General features: G+C 38.2%; 2 protein-coding genes across 3 annotated transcripts; both read left to right on the top strand.

Annotated features, from left to right (window-relative positions):
* Positions 1-2,268: 2,268 nt before the first annotated feature.
* got2b (glutamic-oxaloacetic transaminase 2b, mitochondrial) lies at positions 2,269-11,132 on the top strand. Its single transcript, XM_026378758.1, has 10 exons — positions 2,269-2,426; positions 6,294-6,450; positions 6,663-6,791; positions 6,890-6,949; positions 7,048-7,209; positions 7,478-7,582; positions 7,798-7,948; positions 8,400-8,565; positions 8,983-9,133; positions 9,935-11,132. Exons 1-10 carry the CDS (start codon positions 2,344-2,346, stop codon positions 10,055-10,057), a joined length of 1,287 nt encoding a protein of 428 aa, XP_026234543.1. The 5' UTR covers positions 2,269-2,343; the 3' UTR covers positions 10,058-11,132.
* Positions 11,133-11,997: 865 nt separating this feature from the next.
* Positions 11,998-19,652, top strand: slc38a7 (solute carrier family 38 member 7). Of its 2 annotated transcripts, none has more exons than XM_026378141.1 (13): positions 11,998-12,068; positions 12,645-12,725; positions 13,235-13,545; positions 14,080-14,133; positions 15,124-15,268; positions 16,357-16,501; positions 16,603-16,701; positions 16,851-16,908; positions 16,994-17,108; positions 17,339-17,486; positions 18,475-18,674; positions 18,767-18,818; positions 19,415-19,652. In XM_026378141.1, exons 3-13 carry the CDS (start codon positions 13,294-13,296, stop codon positions 19,515-19,517), a joined length of 1,371 nt encoding a protein of 456 aa, XP_026233926.1. In that variant the 5' UTR covers positions 11,998-12,068; positions 12,645-12,725; positions 13,235-13,293; the 3' UTR covers positions 19,518-19,652. The 2 variants fall into 2 exon arrangements, with proteins under 2 accessions (XP_026233926.1, XP_026233927.1); XM_026378142.1 differs by having other exon boundaries at positions 12,001-12,068; positions 12,650-12,725.
* Positions 19,653-19,730: the final 78 nt, after the last annotated feature.

Raw genomic sequence — 19,730 nt, 5'->3', positions numbered from 1 at the left:
CAGGGCTCACCTCCTTACAGTGGGAATACAAATACACATATGAACAGAAATACACAAGCTCTGCATTCTAAGCTGTTAACTGCTGACAACAAGGAAAAGAGAGTTATATCCGCTCTGATTCCTTCACACACATCAGTACCACTCAGTGAGAGTATGAGACATGAGAATGAAACAGGCATTCGTATTTGAATCTTTCTCTTTTCATGTGGGAATCCACATTGTTGCTGTGTAGCCATCATTAAGCTCCACAGGGCCACAATAGTATTACACAACAATTCATAATAAAAATTGGGTTCATAATGTGTGTACTGTATCTCTAAATAGCAAGAGATTTATCATAATAATTTCCGTACAGGTTGCTGAACCTGAGGTGCAATCAAAACCATAATGACAGCAAACACAAGCTTGTTACAACACAGAAGCTCATTAGCAGATTAAAAATGTGGTCTTGTACAGACTCACAGTTGTTTAAACACTCATCAAATAAGTCTTTTGTTATTATAAAACTAATTATACAGTTTATTAGGTGTATTTATATAACCCAAACTCACAAATTTACCTCAAGAGGTTTTACAGTATGTTCAATAGTGACACTCTCTGCCCTTATTGCTTCAAGTTGGATAAAAAGAAGCTCCACTTAAAACGGGGGATAATAATTAAGCAGGAATCCCCTGTCATCTAAACATGGAGTCACATCACCTTCTCTCCAAAATCCAAGATGTGGAAAGAGGACAAAAACACAAGAGGTAGAATCCAAGTACATTACCGAAGTCTGTAAGTGATCAGGTACAAGCCCTGCAATAATCTGTTACTAAACCACTAATTGAAAGTTAAGGCATGTAGATGATGTCAGCAGGGAGGAATTTATTAAAGAATTTCCACATGGGATTATTAAAGTTCTTTGAAAGTTAGGGGCCACGGTAGGAAAAGGCCCTGCAGACAGTTTACTTCTTTATACTTCAGGGTACAGACAAGAGCCCTTCATTCTGAAAATGGAGAGCAGATAAGAAATATAGGGTTTAATGAGGGAGGTATGAAGGATCCCTTTTTTTCAAGATTGGAGTCGACAACTTACAGGACAAATTGGAAAAATTATCACTTTTCAGCAGTGTTACTGAAGTAAAAGAAAGCAGTCTTACTGGTGTCTTGAATGATCAAGATGTGCCAATAACTAGTGTTCTTCCACCACATTAAATAATAATAGAGAGAAAAGCAGTGCCCAGCACAGAGCCCGGGGTACCTGCTATTTCGCAACAGAAAATGTGATGAATAGAGACACTTGTAAGTGATACTGAGTAAGTAGAACTCAACCAAGGTCCAGTTCAGAGATACCAAATTTGTTTATAAGCGAGGACTATATTGATCTAGGAATATACAATAATTTAGGGTCAAAAGTCACATTAAGGTCAAGTAAGAAAAGCACAGATGTGGAATCTAAATCCATATTAAGCAGAAGATAATTTACCACCCTAGAAAGTGCAGTTTCAGTAGAGTGACAGGCCCTGAAAGCAGATTGGAGAGGTTGAAAAAGATTATAGTGAGATAGACAGACTGAAAGCTGTTAACACAGCTCTTTGAAAGTGGATGAAAGTAGAGGTGTTGTATTTTTAGCCCTGGCAAGTTCAGTGGTAGATGCCAATTGCCCTTGTACAGTAGAGATGTCAAAGAAGGAAAAGCACAGGGGTAAATAACATGTTATCAACTTGTCCTCCATTTCTTAATTATTTTTATTTTAAAAAGTAAAAAATTATACTTTCAGTACATTTTGAAAGTTTGATAGTTGATCATTTTAGGGGGTCTAAAATGACAGACACAAAGATTACCCCAATCTACCTGCCTACAGGTAGAGTTGTGGTTGTTTTCTGTATCTCATTCATTCATTATGGGGGTCTAGCGCCTATAGAAATTGTGTCTCTTCCCAGGGGCCTACATCTAGTCATAAAACAACCAACAGCAACAACAGCACCTCTACATTATGACCTGGACAGAGACTCTTAGCACATAGACAGTGTATAGAGCAACTAAAAAGTGATGATACTGCTCTCTAGTGGACAAATCAAGCCATTACAGAGTTCTGCAGCTGGAAAATGTCGCGTCTCATAAAAAAAGCAATTGTTGTTGACGTCTGCTCTCATGCAACCGACTGTACAACAGCTGACTGAAGTGCACATGGTGTAAAAATGTACATTTATCATGTGGGTATTTACGCCTCAACTACGTCGCTCCAGCGTCCTTTGACGCTCTGACATCAGCACGTAAACGTCACGCAGCGTCACGCCGTGGTCCTGCCTGCCCTTCACATTCGTCTACATCCTACAGACTCTGCTCCCAGACGCAGCAACAATGGCCCTGCTCAAGTCAAACAAGGTTATCCACTGTTTGGGCAACATTTCCCCTTCCCTGGGAGTCCTGTCCACCCGCAGCAGGTAAACAGACACAATGTGGTCCAATACAGCGGAGAGAGACATTTAGAAGGATGTTTGTTAGCTTCGTGCTACACGTTAGCGTTAGTTGTGCAGCTAGCTTGACTAGCGAACAAGCCGTTATTTTAAAGTTAACATTATCGCTGTTGTCAAACATCATTTGTGTGTTCAGGAGTCACCGTGCATTGATTACTTTTAGCCTTATTTACTGGCTAGCTACCACAGACATGGGTCAGATAGTTGCAATAGGCCCCGACGTGCTGTCTGGGGTTCACGTTAACTTAACGGTAAGCTTCTGTGGCGGTAACACTGTTCTTATGCAGGTTCGTTAACGTTATGACTCTGTTACTGTAAAGATCTGCCGCTGTTGTTCGAGACAATCACTCTGATTAACAGTTGACCTTAGAGGGTAACTTGGTGCTGCTATCCGTAAAGCTGGCTAGTGATGAAAGTCACGTTGTGGTGTGTCAGTACCTAGCTTAAGTTTCCGTGGTGCAGTCTTGCACTGCAATTTAACTGCATTAAGTTAATTCGCAGTTAACCAAGGTTTGGTCCATAATATATTACTAAATGATATTATTTTTCATAAGGTGGCAAAATGTTTCCATCGTTTTATTTTAGAGGTGAGTCTCTTAAAGATTTTTATTAATGCAATAGCTGTAATTGTCGGTCCCACGCACCGTTTAGGCTAACAGTGTTGTCTAGTGTAGAAAATCGTGCAGTCCCATTGGTTAGCGATTTCCGCCTTCGCTCGCTGATTGGTCAGGAGATTCTACTCTGTCTGTTGATTGGCTATTGTGTTCCGCCTCTGATCTCTGATTGGCTTCGTGAAGTTGCGATATGCACCGGTGTCCGTTCAGGATCTGCCTGGAGGACAAACAAGTTCAGACGTGATGTTGTCTTTTTCATTTTGCTCAACATATTTTATACCTACCTTTCTTAAATATAGATAGTTTCGACGGACATTCGATACCAGTTTTTGTAATTTACCTGCGTAATCCCCGCTTCTTTCTTCGCAGGTGTAACGTCAGATTTGTTAGCCAGGTGCTATCATGTGTCTGTGGGGGTGTGTTTAGAGTTTCTGCTTTTGTCTCGTCTGTATCAAGTTCAAACACTTTGGTTCGTTTTCCAAGAATAAATAAATTACAATTGTTAGATTTTACTAACGTGTAGCTGAAGGTTAGACACTGGTTTGAACAGCAGTTATGGACTGTACTTGCCAAAAAGATCTTTGGTCTGCTGATCACTGATACGTTGTCAGTCACTGTTTTATATAAAACTGAAGTTCAGCTGATCAAAGGTTTTGCCTTCATACATACTTCATACAATGAGACCAGTTGAAGTCAACTTACCTATAACATTTTGCTTCTGTCATAATTTGTGCAATAGTATTAAATAAAACTATATAGTTAAATAGTTGCAAATAATCAGTCTCATTCAATTTAAATAAAAAATATATATTCACTCAGTAATTCCTAATTGCAAAATAAAAAAGGTTTTTCACGATTTATAATATCATTGTTCCCCTTTGGCTAATTGAAGGTATTAAACATAGTCTCTATGTACAATATAAGGACTAGTTGCATGCTGCATGTCAGGACACCGACTCCTGTGTCCAGTGAACTCCCTGTAGACCACTGCCATGGCATACTCAGGGCAAAGGTGCAAATCAATTTCTAAAGCTTTTTGTGCTCTCAGAAGCACAGTGGCCTCAAAAATTGTCAAATACAAGATCCAGCATTTGACCCACCAGGACTCTATGTAGGTTTGGACACTCGGCCATATTAAGTAACCACGCATAGCCTTGATCAGGGTCAGGGAGTTGATCTATAATACATTGGTTACTCTAAGAGAACCTCAGAAGTCCTCTACAGAGTAAAGGACATATGACAGCCCACCTGTTGTATGTCAAACAGCATTTAGAAAGACCAAGTGAACATGAGGAGGCCAATTATGTGGTCTGGTGACACAAAATAAAACTATTTGGCATTAACTCTAAACAAAATATCTCTGAACACAAGACAAAGCTCATGAATTACCATTACATCCTTACATTGACGCATGATCTTGGCAGCATCATCATGTGGAGATGTGTTGGAAGATTGCTCAAAACTGAATCTTTGACACAGTCTGAATGTTATGTTTCATAACGATGTTTTTTCATTTGTTTATTGAGTGCTTAGATTGCATTGTCTATTGTCTCTGGTATCAAAGCATCAGGATGAAATACTTGATTGAATTTTGGTAAACAGTTCTGATGTTTGTATTGGCAGCTAATTCACACTACTTTATTTTCATGCTGTAAACATCTTTATTGTTGAACCGATATAATCTCTTTTTTTTCCCCACATGGTTGGGGATTGGAGACTTTTGCCCTTTGCAGAGTGTTCAGTCCTAAATTTAGCTGCAAAGTTTAGAGAGTTACAAAGTGGAAGGAACCTGAGATGATATTTGAGCAGCAGTGCAGTGTATGTTGCAACTGGCAATAACACTTTATCACACAAAATGTGTCTAAAGTACAAAAGGTTATTAGGAGATATTAGTAGCAATTCACTATTGTACAATAGCTCAACAATAGTTTTCAATTTGCAGTTCAATTTCAAACCCTAAACTGTTTTGTAATATAGGCTTCAAGCTTCATTTACAAGGTAGATTAATTTCCTTCATCTTACTCATTCACACATTGAAACTGTGCAGTCCCCCATTACTGAACATACACCTTCATTATGAGCAGAAGTTCATAATATTATAATCAAATGTAAAATAATGTACTCCTTATGTTTGTACTGATGGTCACTGTATCAGTCTTTGCCCACTATGTTACTGCATTATCTAATAATGCTGGAGTATTAGATGTCACAGAACAGATTTCACTTCATCCTACTTTACTTTTCAGTTCACAATGTACATTATGACAGATATGGATGTGTTATAGAGGTAGACTTAGATGGACTTAGAAGTACAATTCACAATATGTGCTACTGTGATCTAGTTTTTAGGTGTTTTGGTATATTTATTAGTAGTAATATTAGTAGTAATTTATCTGTGATCCTGTTTAGGTTTCAAGTTTGACCTGACATTTTCACCAGTGCGTAGACTTCTAGTTATAAAGGGAAGTAATTTAAAACTATTCTTCCTAATAAAAATCGAAGTGCTTTCTTTATCTAAAACTTGTATAAAATGTACTTGTAATAAAATGTGTGTAGACATGTTTATATGTTATTACGGTGTGTTGGGTGCATAGTTAGTTTAAATTGGATTTGATCCATTTACACTGTTTGCCTGCATGATAATCTGTTGACCTTCGGGTCGAGGTCAATGGTTCATGACCTTTTTACTTTTGATATGGAGCTCACATTTACTGACTGCCCTTTGCCATAACTCAGTTTTGGTTTTGTACAGTTATCACCTCATTCTCAAAAAAAAATCCTTTCCCCTGCACACATTTTCACATATCTAGCTAGTATTTATATAAGCACTATTGACTGAAACAGTGTTTTAGACCCAGATTAACTTTTCTTTTCAGACTCTGAACCTCCTGAATGCAGGATGAATGTTTGTTTAATTCAGCTTGTGCACACTCAGCATATGCCATTCATGTGTTTTATTGACAGGTCACATAAGCATTAGGTTCACAGAATGTTAGAGTGATAGGTGATGCACCTTTTAACATTAGTCCAATCAGTGTCACATATGGTACATGAAAACTTAGGAAGCAGTACATTTCAGGATCTTTGGAAGATGCATTAGTGTTTGTATTAATAAGGGGGAGCTGGAGCTGTTAGGAGCATTTTACACATATAATCTCCTAGCTCTCAGTGCTTGTGGGCCCATCCACATCATTGTAAACCTCCTTTACTGTCTTTGCAGCTCATGGTGGGGTGGCGTGCAGATGGGTCCCCCTGATCCCATCCTGGGGGTGACCGAGGCCTTCAAGAGGGACACCAACCCCAAGAAAATGAACCTGGGAGTAGGAGCCTACAGGGATGACCAGGGCAAGCCCTTTGTGCTCAGCTGTGTCCGCAAGGTAAAGCTGTCACCAAGCCCTCCAGTAAATAGTCCTACCTCAGCACTCCTGTATTTTAGGGTGAACCATATATTCAGAAATTGTCTGCCATCATTGAAACAAGTTTATGGATTTTGTATTTGAATCTGCAACAGAATGCTAATTAAAGACTAAACATCAAGGAAATTACAGTTGTGTTTCATGTCTTTGTGTTTTCCACACCTTCCTTTCAGGCTGAAGCTTTGATTGCAGCCAAACAGCTGGATAAAGAGTACCTCCCCATCAGTGGTCTGGGCGAGTTTAACAAGGCCTGTGCTCAGCTGGCCCTTGGTGATAACAATGAGGTCCTGAAAAGTGGCAGGGTAAGTCGGGATTTGAATTATTCCAAACTAAATGAGATTCAAAGCAGTTCTGACAGTTTTGAGTCCAAATCAGTGCAATAGGTTTGTTCTCCCAACAGAGCATCACAGTCCAGACCATCTCAGGAACTGGATCTCTGCGCATTGGAGCCAACTTTTTGGTGAGTTCCTCTCATACTGGTCACTTAGCACAAGATAATGTTTAGGTCAGACCTGTTATCTCACTAGGTCTTTTTTTTTTTTTTTTTTTTTGTTATAGTCTCGTTTCCATGGAGGTCCACGTGATGTGTACCTTCCCAAGCCGTCCTGGGGAAACCACACACCCATCTTTAGAGATGCTGGCTTGCAGCTCAAAGCATACAGATACTACGACCCCTCTACCTGTGGCTTTGACTTCAAAGGAGCTCTCGAGGACATCTCTGTAAGACATTAATGAGGGACTAGCCTTATGTTTAAGGTTTAAGATATATGTGACTATAATTGGAAACATAATTTTGATTGTTTGATAATATATTGTGATGATATTAACTTTGGAGTCTCCATATGTTCTGCAATAGTTTGCCAACATGTTGTTTATCAGCAGTAGTTTATGAAGGAACTTGACGTGATGCTAAAGAGCCCATGTTGATTATATTTTTGTCTTCACTTACAGAACGTTTATTTTGCTAAAATGTTTTTTCATGTTCCAGAAAATCCCGGAGCAGAGTGTGATCCTGTTGCATGCTTGCGCCCACAACCCGACTGGTGTGGACCCCAGGCCTGACCAGTGGAAGGAGATCGGTGACATTGTGAAGGTGGGTATGCATCACCTCATCAGAAGTTTGTGAAACTTTTGCAAGTACATAAAGATAAAATGTCAGTAAGCATTTTTCTTGATCTCATAATCAAAGTATCTTTCTCTGTTCAAAGGCACAATTGATAAATGCTGTACTTTAACTAGCTGTTGTCCCTTGATACATTAACACGTTTCTCTCTTCTGCTGTGTCCCACCTTCTTTCTCCTTTTACAGAAAAGGAACCTGCTCGTGTTCTTCGACATGGCCTATCAAGGCTTTGCCAGTGGAGACATCGATCGTGACGCCTGGGCTGTGCGCCACTTCATTGAACAGGGCCACAACATCCTGCTGTCCCAGTCCTTCGCCAAGAACATGGGACTCTATGGTCAGAATCCAGAATGAGCTCTGTCTAAGTCTATATGAATACAGATGACATGTAAATGGCGTTACATTTATGATTTGATTATACCAATGTTTAAAATTAACCAGCTCAGTATTTTTACTACTTTTACGAACTGAAACTTTTACAAAGTGACTGATGATGTGAGTTTGTGTTTTACCACCATCCTGTGGTAAGAAATTAACACTGAACCATAATTTAATCAAATACACATTTGGACTTTCAATGCGACTATAACTGCACTAAAACATGAGAAAAACAAGCTCCGCTCCACTAAGCTGATCAGGAAAACTATTGATGTAAATGAAAAATGAAAATATGAGACTGGTGATGTTACTAACCTACTTGGGAATAATTGCTTGTTTTGAGAGAGATTTGCTTCATCATCGGCTGACTGCAGATCATAAACACTCTGTGTGTATGTTGATATTCACAGGTGAACGTGTGGGAGGCTTCACTGTGGTGTGTAAGGATGCAGATGAGGCAAAGAGAGTGGAGTCTCAGCTTAAAATCCTCATCAGACCCATCTACTCCAACCCACCAATGAACGGTGCCAGAATCGCAACAACCATTCTCAACACACCAGAGCTCCGCTCAGTGTGGTATGTATTATTAACATAACTAACCCAGCTCCAATGATGCCTTCAAATGTTTGGTTGTCACTCTGTTTCTTTGTTTCTTTATCTCATTTATGAGTGTTCATTGTCCTCTTGGGATAATTTTAACCTCTTGGTAGAGTAGCCACAGTCATAAAGTGTCTCCATTTGTACATTTGCCTAATTGTAAACTGGTGAATTTCTGTAGTATTTGACATCACTTTGTAACCCTTTCTAGCTTTATGTAAATCATTAATTCTTGAACAAGCACATTATATTTGTTAATACACTTGACTTAGATGAAGATCAGATCACATTTTTTGACAAATGAATGCAGAAAACAACGAAATTCCAAAAGGTTTACATAGTTTTTCTTGCCACTGTATACGGTATATTATAAAATCTATGTTTCACTCATCCCAGGCTGGACGAGGTCCACGGTATGGCTAACCGCATCATTAAGATGAGAGAACAGCTGGTAGCTGGTCTGAAAAAGGAGGGCTCCAGCCACAACTGGCAGCACGTCATTGACCAGATCGGGATGTTCTGCTTCACGGGCCTCAAACCCGAACAGGTACTCACACAGTTTTATCTTTTATAGAGAACAATAAACCACTGAACTGTATCTAATTATATCATTGTAAAATTAAAGTATTAAAAAATTCACAGGTAAATCATACTAAAGGAACACGGCATCTTGGGACATGCGTATTTGTTTTCCAGAGAATAAGAAAGTATTATCTCAGCAGCTAATTTGAATACATCTTTCATGATCTATACAAATAAACCTTAATCCATCTGTCCATGTATAGATTGAAAAGTAAATATATTCTCATCCGGAAATCTAAGTCTACAGCCTGGGGCAAGGACCAGTGAGCAGCATGGACAAAAATGGAAAAGATGTGCCCTGTTGTACTGTGCTTTGATATAAGATAATATTACAGAAAGTACTTTTTCTGTTAGCCGTACAAAACAAAATTTAGCTAGAGAAAACATTGCTATTGAGGGTATCACAAATTAAACTGAAGATTAATTTTATTAGTCGGTAATTTGTTAATTGAGCTACACAAAGCTGTATGCTGAAGTCTTTCAGGGAGTATTTTAGCTCTGATAGCACTAAACTGGTGCATATTTAATTTCTTTTTTCAAGAACAGGGACTGTTTTGTGTTAATCGGTAATTACAGTATGAGTAATGAACAGTTCCCTAAAGCTCTGTTTTGATCAGCATCTACATATTGCCACCAGCTCAGGTGATATAAAATACCAACATATGAAAGTAATTGGCTTGTGCCACAGCTGCTGAGATAGACAACAAATCTCTGTGAGGCTGTTGTTAAAGACAAACTGACATCTGTGTTAATGTTCTTCCTGCAGGTTGAGCGCTTGATAAAGGAGTTCTCCGTGTACATGACCAAGGATGGCAGGATTTCCATGGCAGGCGTGTCCTCTGGGAACGTGGGCTACCTGGCAAAGTCAATCCATGAGGTCACCAAGTAGAGTGTTTCCTGTTGGGAGAGCGACAAAATCAAAGCAACGGGGTTAAACGGGAGCTTTGTGCATCATGTACACACTGTCTGCTCCATTCCACCTTTAGAAATTAGCTCAATATTGACTTAAACTTTACTTTTGATTGGTTTTCATCATGGGTTTCACAGTTGGAACATTTGCTGCTGTTAAATGGTTTAATTTCTGATTAATTTAATTTAATAACATTTTAATTCACAAATTTTCTGCTAAGAACAGTCGCCCCTGCCAAATTGTAAAACATTTTCTCCCTCTGCTGAGTCTGCTGATGCTATATTATGTGGAATCAACTGTTGGCTGTGAATTGGTGTCCTTCAAAACGTGCACCGTTTCTCTGCTGGGGGGTCCACTCACTGCTAAACATCAGGGAACCAACACTGGAGCTGTCTATTGGCTTTACATACAAGATGAGGTCTCTGCTGCTTTGTGAAAGCCTGTAGAAAACGTGACTTTCTTTATTTTAACGGTGGACATAAGCACTTAATAAGCTCTAAAGCTGCACTTTTTATCTTTGGAGTTCACTGTATTAACCAGCACAATCAGGTTACTGACAGGCTAATGTGTGCTGGAACAGTCAATCAGCCAGTAATCAAATCTCTGTTTAAGGTTTCCCCATTTATCTCCCTTGTGTTCAGCACTTTGTCCAGTTAGATTTGTGAAAGTCTGGTTGGTTGCACTTTTTAGACCCCTAACAAACAAACATACAAGCCAAAAATTAAACTCAGTACAGAAAAGCAATCAGTGCATGTTGTATAAATGCCACAGTGACGAGCATTTGTTAAATTCCTCCATAGCCCCCAAATCAAATGCCCAAATTATGGCTTTGTAGTACAAATATGTTGATGTGTAGTTAATAAAGATGAGTGTAATGGTTGAGGTGAACACTGAAGAGTCCAGACATCATGTCCCAGTGTATGAATAGGCCCAGATGGTATTTAGAAACGTGGAGTTTAACTCCTGTATACTTGTACTGCACTTTGCCTCCATGTTTTACATTCTGTCATAAGGTTATGGCTCATTGGTCATTGAATAAATAATTAAAGACTAATCTTCGGTTCTTTGGTCTTTTTGTTTTTAATGCCGTCTTTACCTTTTTCCTGCTATTTAACTGGAGTTACATGCTTGTGTCTTCATTTTTCATATTCTAGTTTATAGTTTTACATTGTAATAATTTTGCAGTTCTGTAGTTGACTATATTAAGGTTTATTTGTAAAGATCGGATGTCACAAAGTGATTCAGAGTAATATAAACTAGAAACCAATATATCGAAGGTGACATTAAATTAATCTACAGTACTTCTCATATGCAGACAGGTTCCTGTCCCTGCATGCCTCTTAAGAATCCTGAATTTCTTATCATCTATAATTACATGTCATAATGCTTATGTTAAAAACAATATTTTTTGCCACTTATATTTTCAGGACAGTACTAGGATGTGTGTCCTTAAGTTTTGATATAGCACAGCACCCTTTACAAACCACTGACTTCATGGTGCTAATCATTTCAGGTTATCTATATACCTTTCTAAATGAATCTGCAGTTAATCAAACATGATGTGATTAACACACAATGAATCTGGATCTTTAGTGGTCCTATCTAGACTTGATTCTCTCTAATTAGTTTCCACTTTTGTTTCGGTGTAGGTTGTTTATCAGACGTTTAACCAGTTTAATCAGGCTTCACATGTGAGTTCACTTATCACTGGTGGAATGAAAGTACATCAATTTATACTTATGTATAAATTTGTGGTTTCTGTGTACCACTTTTTAATTTTACTTTAGTAAATCTTAGAAGTAAATAGTAGATAAATAATAAGCCAAATAACTTATTGCGTTTGCGTTTAAAAACAGAGAACTCCAATACCCACAATTCCGCGCAAACCCACTCAGTCACATGACGAAGTGTCACATGCTCATCGACCGTCTTCGTGCTGCCAAAACACAGAGGGTTCAGTCATTCTGGTCCGGGCTGGTTAACGTTCAAGGTACAGTCCACATCGTTTAACGCTTCTTATAACAGCAGTAATATTACATTTAATATACCTACAGTAGATTTATTTAAATATGTGTTCTGTTGGGTTGAAAATGAGCGTGTATGTATGCTGTGTTTAGCTAGGTGTAACGTTTGTTAGCTAGCTATCAGAGAAACAAAGGGCTTGACTGCGTTGACATAGTGGTATTGTTACTTTAATAAAAAGAAAAAACTTTCAACATGCAATCATTAAAATGTGAGGTATTTATTTTTTGATTATTTCACGTAAAGAATTCAAGATGACTATGTAGAATTAATTAAGGTTGGAAGTTGGATATCATAATTTCCTCCCCTTGTTACCTGTAACATTAGCTTTACCAAGCTCATTAGTGCTTTGTTGATGGGTCACTTTAGGTAACTGGAAGATTATTATTATTAAACTTATGATATTATTCAAGGGAATATCTCTGGACTGAACCTTAACCTATTTTTGCACGTGTGCTTTATGTCTAAGAATACCCATATCATTTACATCAGGTAGGAAATGTTGAATTTTACTGACTTTGAGTCTGTGTCTTTTTTTTTTCAGTACAGGTTCCCTGGTTCATAGGGATCAGGCTGTAGTGATTGAGTGGGACTCAAAATCTATCATGGTTTTGTTTGGGTAAAGGTAGGCACAGAACCATTTACAATGTTTTTCATCCAACTGGTAGTTTAGTTTAGTTGCAGTACAGATCTTGAAGTCGTAAAAATAGAGACAATTCAGGAACTTGCAAATCTAAACTTTAATATCAGGAACCACTGACGATTAACCGCATAGGAATCTTTGTAATGTACCATGAGCATGGCACTCAAGCAGTGTACTATTGCACAATTACCAAGAAAGGGGTACCATATGAAAAACTGACTGGAGATAAAATTTCTGATTATATTCATTAAGGGTTTTTTGTTCCTTAAGACTTGGCTTATTTCATTGTGAAACAAATATAGTATTTTATCAGATATCAACCTTTATGGCCTAATTATTATTGTTACAACTGGAAATGCCTCTTAATTCAATCAGTCTTTTGTTACAGATTGATGCCTCCATTATCACACTGTTAGTGATTACTCCTGACTGTTTTGACACTACAGACACTGGACACTTATTTTTCTGTTTTTCTTTACATGGATCCTCAGAGTTGGGGACAAATCTTCTGGCACAAGGCTACACAGGCCAAGCAGCAGCCTGTTGACTCATGGCGATTAATGCTGATGTTGAAGACTGGGGTGGTGTAGGCAGTAGTGACTCTGGAGAAAGAGCATGGCTCCTGCAAAGTCCCAGCGTGGATTCAGTCCAGCACCTGGAGACGGACAGGCAGCGTGGAGGTGTGTCGTCTATGGGAGCAGTCTTCATTGTGGTGAATGCGGCACTGGGAGCAGGTCTATTAAATTTCCCTGCAGCCTTCAATATGGCAGGAGGAGTAACTGCAGGAGTGATGCTTCAAATGGTGAGGAGATCCTGGTCAAAGATACCCTTTATTCAGGTCCTTTCCACATGAATAAGTCAGGTGTTTAAATTTTTATATCTAACCTTTATCTTTTGCTTTATAGAACAGCAAAAAATCAGATATATGCTGTCAGAACTTCAAAAAAAAACCTCTCAACTATCCTCTCATTTATATGTTACTAAATCCTGATTTGTGCACAGAAGTATGTGACATCATATTTCCTCTAACTGAATGTTTATCTGCATGCGAACTTCCTGGCATCATCACTTTATGTACTGCATTGTAAACCGCAGTCATTTCATAAAACCACATACTGTATTAGTGCGTTTGTCTACAGACTAGTGAGCACAGACATACAATAGAAATGTATAAATCTCATGTTAATTAATCTAAGATGTTAAAACTCTACACTGTGTGTTTTATACAGGACCTCATTAAGAAGCTGATTGTTTAAAAACAGCTCTTTTTTTAATAGACAATATAACAGGGAACTGTTAATGTTAAAATGATTCTTCCTGTTTCTCTGTGTTTTAGTTTATGCTGATCTTCATAATCAGTGGACTGGTGATTCTTGGCTACTGCTCCCAGGTTTGTGTCACTTCACTGTCAAAGGCTGATGTTCTGAATTTGCGTCTCGTACTGTTAGATTGACTCCCCTGCATACTTCAGATTTCAAAATGAGACTTCTTTTGTTTCACTTCAATATTTGTCCTTCATTAGTGCTGAAGTGACTGGAGCTGTGTTGTTGCATAGTAACTTACTTATTCTGTGGATACATTGAAATGCTTTGCTTTCCACATAGGCTCTAGGTTTCACTTCCTGAATGACTTATTTATTGCTAAAACACAGTGAAAAATACTTCTTACATAGACAAATGTACATTATTGAATATTGAAATGAAACATGAAATGTCACAAACAGTAAATTTGATCCATTCTTATTATTGGAAGTTATCTGATGTCTGGTTTGATCTGTTGTTTTAAACCCATTCTGTGTGTTAACTGACTTTAAAAAACGTTACATAAGCTACAGCATATTAAAAGAAGATCATGTTTGTTTTTTATAACCGTCAGCAAAGAAAAAGAAAGTGAAAGTATTGTGACTATATGGTTGACAAAATGAGTCACTGATGATCATAAGACTCTTCCTGGATCTGTCAAATATTAGTTCTGATTTTGAGACACACATTGCTGCCTATGTTTTAAAATTGCTTTGTTTCCTTGGTGCTATTTTCTGTCTTCTAATGTACTTAGCATTGTGAGAAGGCACCTAAAACATCGTTGGCTTGGCAGATACTTCCAGTGAAGCTCTCAGTTTACCGGAACTCAATTTTATAACTGCAGAAACTGGACAGCGACTTGGATTTACTGCAGTGGTTAGGAGTTTAAGATTTCCTGCTAAAACACCTTAAAAAGAATTTAGTTATGCATAACAAATGCTTAAGGTATAAATGAACTTTAATTAACCTTGAACATCTTCTTAATAGCAAAAAAGAGATTTTAGCAACTTTATTGAGACCTTGTTCGCTATACTTGCTACACTTACACTTGTTAACTATCATATGTCTGGTTTCTCTAGGTCAGTAATGAAAACACATATCAGGAGGTCGTTCGAGCCACTTGTGGAAAAGTCACAGGAATCTTATGTGAAGTAGCCATTGCTGTCTACACCTTTGGGACTTGCATAGCGTTCTTTATTGTCATTGGAGACCAGCTGGATCGCTGTAAGTGTTTTCAACCAGCCATTTTTATTTTCCCCACATGTTGCTTACTCTTCTGTGTGGTGAGGGGAGGCAAAGTCATACTTTGATTGTAGTAAAAATATATATTATATACCTGTACATGCTATATAATATATATTTCTTACATGCTGTAATACTCATATTTAAGCCACTGCAAAATCACAATCCCCTAAAAGAGCCGCACTCCGCTTAATGTATCTGTGTAATTCTTTACTTAGCGGTTGATGTACTGAAATCCAATAAGCCTTCCATCTTTCACAGTTCCACTTCACATAAGTCAGATGTACTTTATTGCATCCTGGATGTTTATAGGATATTATGTGACATAATTTATGTAATTTATACAGGGAATAATAGGTGCAAATTTAAGACATTAAGATGCAGTGGCCTGTTTCGTGCTTGCAAGAATGGATTTTAAATCACTCAAACCCTTCTCCCATTTCTTTACTCTTACTAAAACCAGCTTCCTTTTTCTTTTGGCTTGTTTAATGGGTCTGACGAGTGAGCATTCATCAATCTCACACATTTGAAAACCACTTTCTTGGATATGTAATCTCTGCTGTAAAGGAACTGTTAGATATTTTTCCCAATTGTGGACCCACTCAGTTACTGCCAGTGTAATAATACAATTTCTTGCAACTAAGCTTTTTAATTATTTTCTACTCACCTACTTTTACATTTTCTGTTCTATATTAAGCTGTAATATGTGTGTTTTTAAACAAAGACTTCTAGTAGTAGCAGCAGTGATGATAACATTCAACCTGTCACAAGGGCAAAGAGCATCACCACTCAGCTTTTTTGCTCAGTAAACGTGTCCCTCATGTGACACACTGAGACGCTGACACTGGTAAAATCCTGCTGAGTCTGTTTCTGTAAAACGCTGCGACCTTCCACTTATTTTTACTCTGTTGAAGTGAACTGAGTGGTTGTGACTTTAAGTATCTAATTCTTTGCCATGTGTATAAATGATTTCCACTGATGCGGTATCTTCTCTTTTCCAGTGCACATTTTCCCATCTCTCTCTGCCTGTCTGTCCTAGTTTTGTTCCTAATTGCTGCTCTTTGTTGCAGTGATAGCAGCAGTGGCTCATGAAACTGATGGGTCAGCCAGCATCCACTGGTACACTGACCGCAAATTTACCATAGCTGTTACCGCAGTGTTCGTTATTCTTCCTCTCTCCATCCCTAAAGAGATTGGTTTTCAGAAGTATGCCAGGTACAAAGCTCATCTTATTCATTATCTCCGACGGCTAAAATTAGCTTCTTAACTTTAATCTTGCACAAGGATCACGTCTGTATTGTTGCTCTTCATTTCAGTGCACTGAGTGTGATGGGAACCTGGTATGTTACCATCGTCATCATTGTAAAGTACATCTGGCCGGATAAAGAGGTGACTCCGGGTAATATTCCCAGCAGGTGAGCCCTGCACACACTTCATGACTCTGCCCTCACTTTATGCAGCTCACAGCTTTTCAAAATGTTACTAATTGTTTTAGCACTGTTTATCAGCAGCATCCTCATCATCCTGCTTTGCTTGAGTTGCTAAATCACTGTGTTTATTACAGTTCTGCATCCTGGAATGCAGTTTTCAATGCAATGCCCACCATATGCTTTGGCTTCCAGGTATGATATGGCTTTCTTATAATTTTAGTTGACCATTTACAAGTTCTTTCTGTCTTATCTGCTTCGTCCTAATCTCTCTCTACAGTGCCATGTCAGCTGTGTGCCGGTGTTCAACAGCATGAGCAGGAAAGCGATCAAACCTTGGGGAGTTGTAGTCACACTGAGCATGATAATCTGCCTTTTTGTTTACACAGGAACAGGTATTATTAGTGCACTCATTGATCAGTGTATGGTCAATAACGACGATAAAGACTAAGCTGCTGCAGATCATTCTTTATTTTATTGATTATATCTCTTGTCTCATGTTAAAATAAATATAATTTAATATAAAAGCTCTTTATGTTTCAGTTTACATTATACTTCTGTAATGGTTAAAGAAGCTTATTTCATAGCACTCTTGCCTCATGACTGACTGTCTCTGTTTGTTCAGGTGTCTGTGGCTTCTTGACTTTTGGCTCCAGTGTCAGTCAAGATGTGCTGATGTCGTATCCTTCTAATGATATTGCTGTGGCCATAGCGAGAGCTTTTATTGTCGTCTGTGTGATCACCTCCTATCCCATTTTACACTTTTGTGGCAGGTAAGATGCAGAAAAATATGCTTTTTATTCTTTCTCTTTAGCCCAAACTATAAACCAACACTGACCACAGTGAGATTCTGACACTAATAACATAATACAACCATCAACCACAATATTATCACCAAGCTTATCTAATGCTGATCTTTATCTACAACATTAACACCACCAGGTGGTGCTAATGTTGTATCTAATGACACTATAGTCATTCTCACAGTACTACAGTTGAAAAATAAAGTATTATCTGCAGTTCCTAGTGACATACTGGTATTCCTGAATCTGAGATGGTGTATATATAACTTTCAGTCCAGTTCAGATTATAGTCTGTTGTGTTTTTTCATGGAATTATAAGCATAAATACTGCTTATATTAAGTGTATAGGCTGTTGACTGAAATGTAGATGCCACTTACTGTTGTAATGGTGGTAAAAAGAAATGCACGAGCTTAGAAAGACTATTGATGTATGAACACCTACGGTGCAGTGTGGAAACTGTATTTACAGCCTTATGGTAACTCGCACATAAAAGAATGAGTCACTTGTGTCATTTCATTACACCATCATGAAAGTGATAAGGTTCGGGTTTTGTGCTTGTGTTTTAGAGAGGTGTTGATTCAACTGTGGAGTTTAAATTCAGCTGAACTGCAGTAAGCAGAGAGTTAGCTTTGTAGCTTTGTTTCACTGATATAAATGGGTTGAAGTAAAATCTCTACAAGGCAATATAATTCTACCGGGCCACAAACTACATCTTCTAAAGTGAGTTACAAATAAGCTGTTTATAGTTTAAAAAAGACTGAACAATATAAATCTTATGAAGGGGGATTTATTGCAGGACTCTTACAGGAAGAACTTTAAAAGAGGGAAAGACCACTGGTATAGGCATAGGTATTTCTTTTTCAGAAGCTACCGTATATTGTAGGGGAAAAAAGAGTTGGTGCGATAAAGAACTTTCCTTATTTCCTCATTGCACTCTGGTATCATTTATCTTTCCAGGGCAGTTGTGGAAGGACTTTGGCTGCGTTTCCGAGGCGAGCAGGTGGAGGTGTGTGTACGTCGTGAGCAGAGGAGGCGGATCCTGCAGACCTTGGTGTGGTGCATTGTGACCCTCATCCTCGCCCTCTTCATCCCAGATATTGGTCGGGTGATCTCCCTGATTGGAGGATTGGCAGCCTGCTTTATCTTCGTCTTCCCAGGTAACGGTGTCACCATCGTGTTTATGGTTGTTGGTTGGTTGGATTTGTGTCAAATCAATGTAATCATCACAATGTCTTTATGTCTCTAACAGGTTTGTGTTTAATGCAAGCCAAACTATCAGAGACAGACAACCGATCTGCCAGGTGAGATGCTGCTTTTTCTATGACGTTCTTTAAGAAAGGTTAATTCTTGGATGGTTAATTGTTGGCACTGTTATGTTAAAGGTTTGAGGTCCTTAGGTGTAACACCAGCAGGGATGACTAGGGCGCTAAACTACTAGTTACTTTGCAGATTCTAAATATAAATACATTTATACTGTAATACTATGCAGTGAATTAAGATGATCAATGTATTGTTAAATTCAGGTTAAGATTTTTTGATACCTGGCAGAAATCAAAAAGCAGCAGAAAACAAAGTTATTAAATGTACAGGCTGCGACATCATTAAAGTTATGTACATATAAATACATCATTAATTATAGTGAAGTATTCTGAAAATGCACATATAACACGTCTCCTTGCTCATTTCTCATTACCTATATTTCTTTTATTACATTTTACTTGCCAGTACTTTTATTTTCAGTCAAATACTTATTTTCCTTGTTGCACTGACATGCACATATAAGTGAAAACTAAAATGATGGAAGACTAAATAACAATATGTCCAGTGTGGCGTTTTGTCACGTCATATTACCAGCGTCACCCAATAATAATCATTTCTGTGGTCCTCTCTTTTGCAGCTGGCATGCATTGGTGATTTTTGGTGTTGCTATGGTTACCATTGGAGCCTTCATCTTTGGCCTCACTACAACCAACTCCATCTATCAAGACATTGTCAGCTAAAAGGACATTTTGTATCTGAGCCACTGGTGTCCTCGTTTTTGAAGATGGGTGAAGGGTTTAGTCCTGTGCTGCTAATGAACTCGGAGATAAAAACGGAGAGGCATCTCATGACCTTCATTTAAAAAAACAAACAAATCAAGACCTTTATCGCATGTCACATCCCTGCTCCACACGAAGTTAAAGCTCTTTGCCCAGTCAAGAAGTAATAGAGGA

This window comes from Anabas testudineus, chromosome 3 (genome assembly GCF_900324465.2).
Source record: "Anabas testudineus chromosome 3, fAnaTes1.2, whole genome shotgun sequence".
In the NCBI taxonomy this organism is placed as follows: domain Eukaryota; kingdom Metazoa; phylum Chordata; class Actinopteri; order Anabantiformes; family Anabantidae; genus Anabas; species Anabas testudineus.
Note: the sequence above shows the minus strand (reverse complement) of the source record. Positions and strands in the feature narration are given on the sequence as shown.

Excerpts from the sequence above, each read along its gene's own strand:
- got2b (XM_026378758.1), top strand. The coding sequence starts at position 2,344 with ATGGCCCTGCTCAAGTCAAACAAGGTTATCCACTGTTTGGGCAACATT. Across the intron at positions 6,451-6,662 it reads TGCTCAGCTGTGTCCGCAAG|GCTGAAGCTTTGATTGCAGC; the intron begins GTAAAGCTGTCA and ends CCTTCCTTTCAG. Across the intron at positions 6,792-6,889 it reads AGGTCCTGAAAAGTGGCAGG|AGCATCACAGTCCAGACCAT; the intron begins GTAAGTCGGGAT and ends TTCTCCCAACAG.
- slc38a7 (XM_026378141.1), top strand. The coding sequence starts at position 13,294 with ATGGCGATTAATGCTGATGTTGAAGACTGGGGTGGTGTAGGCAGTAGT. Across the intron at positions 13,546-14,079 it reads CAGGAGTGATGCTTCAAATG|TTTATGCTGATCTTCATAAT; the intron begins GTGAGGAGATCC and ends TCTGTGTTTTAG. Across the intron at positions 18,675-18,766 it reads CTTTATCTTCGTCTTCCCAG|GTTTGTGTTTAATGCAAGCC; the intron begins GTAACGGTGTCA and ends TGTCTCTAACAG.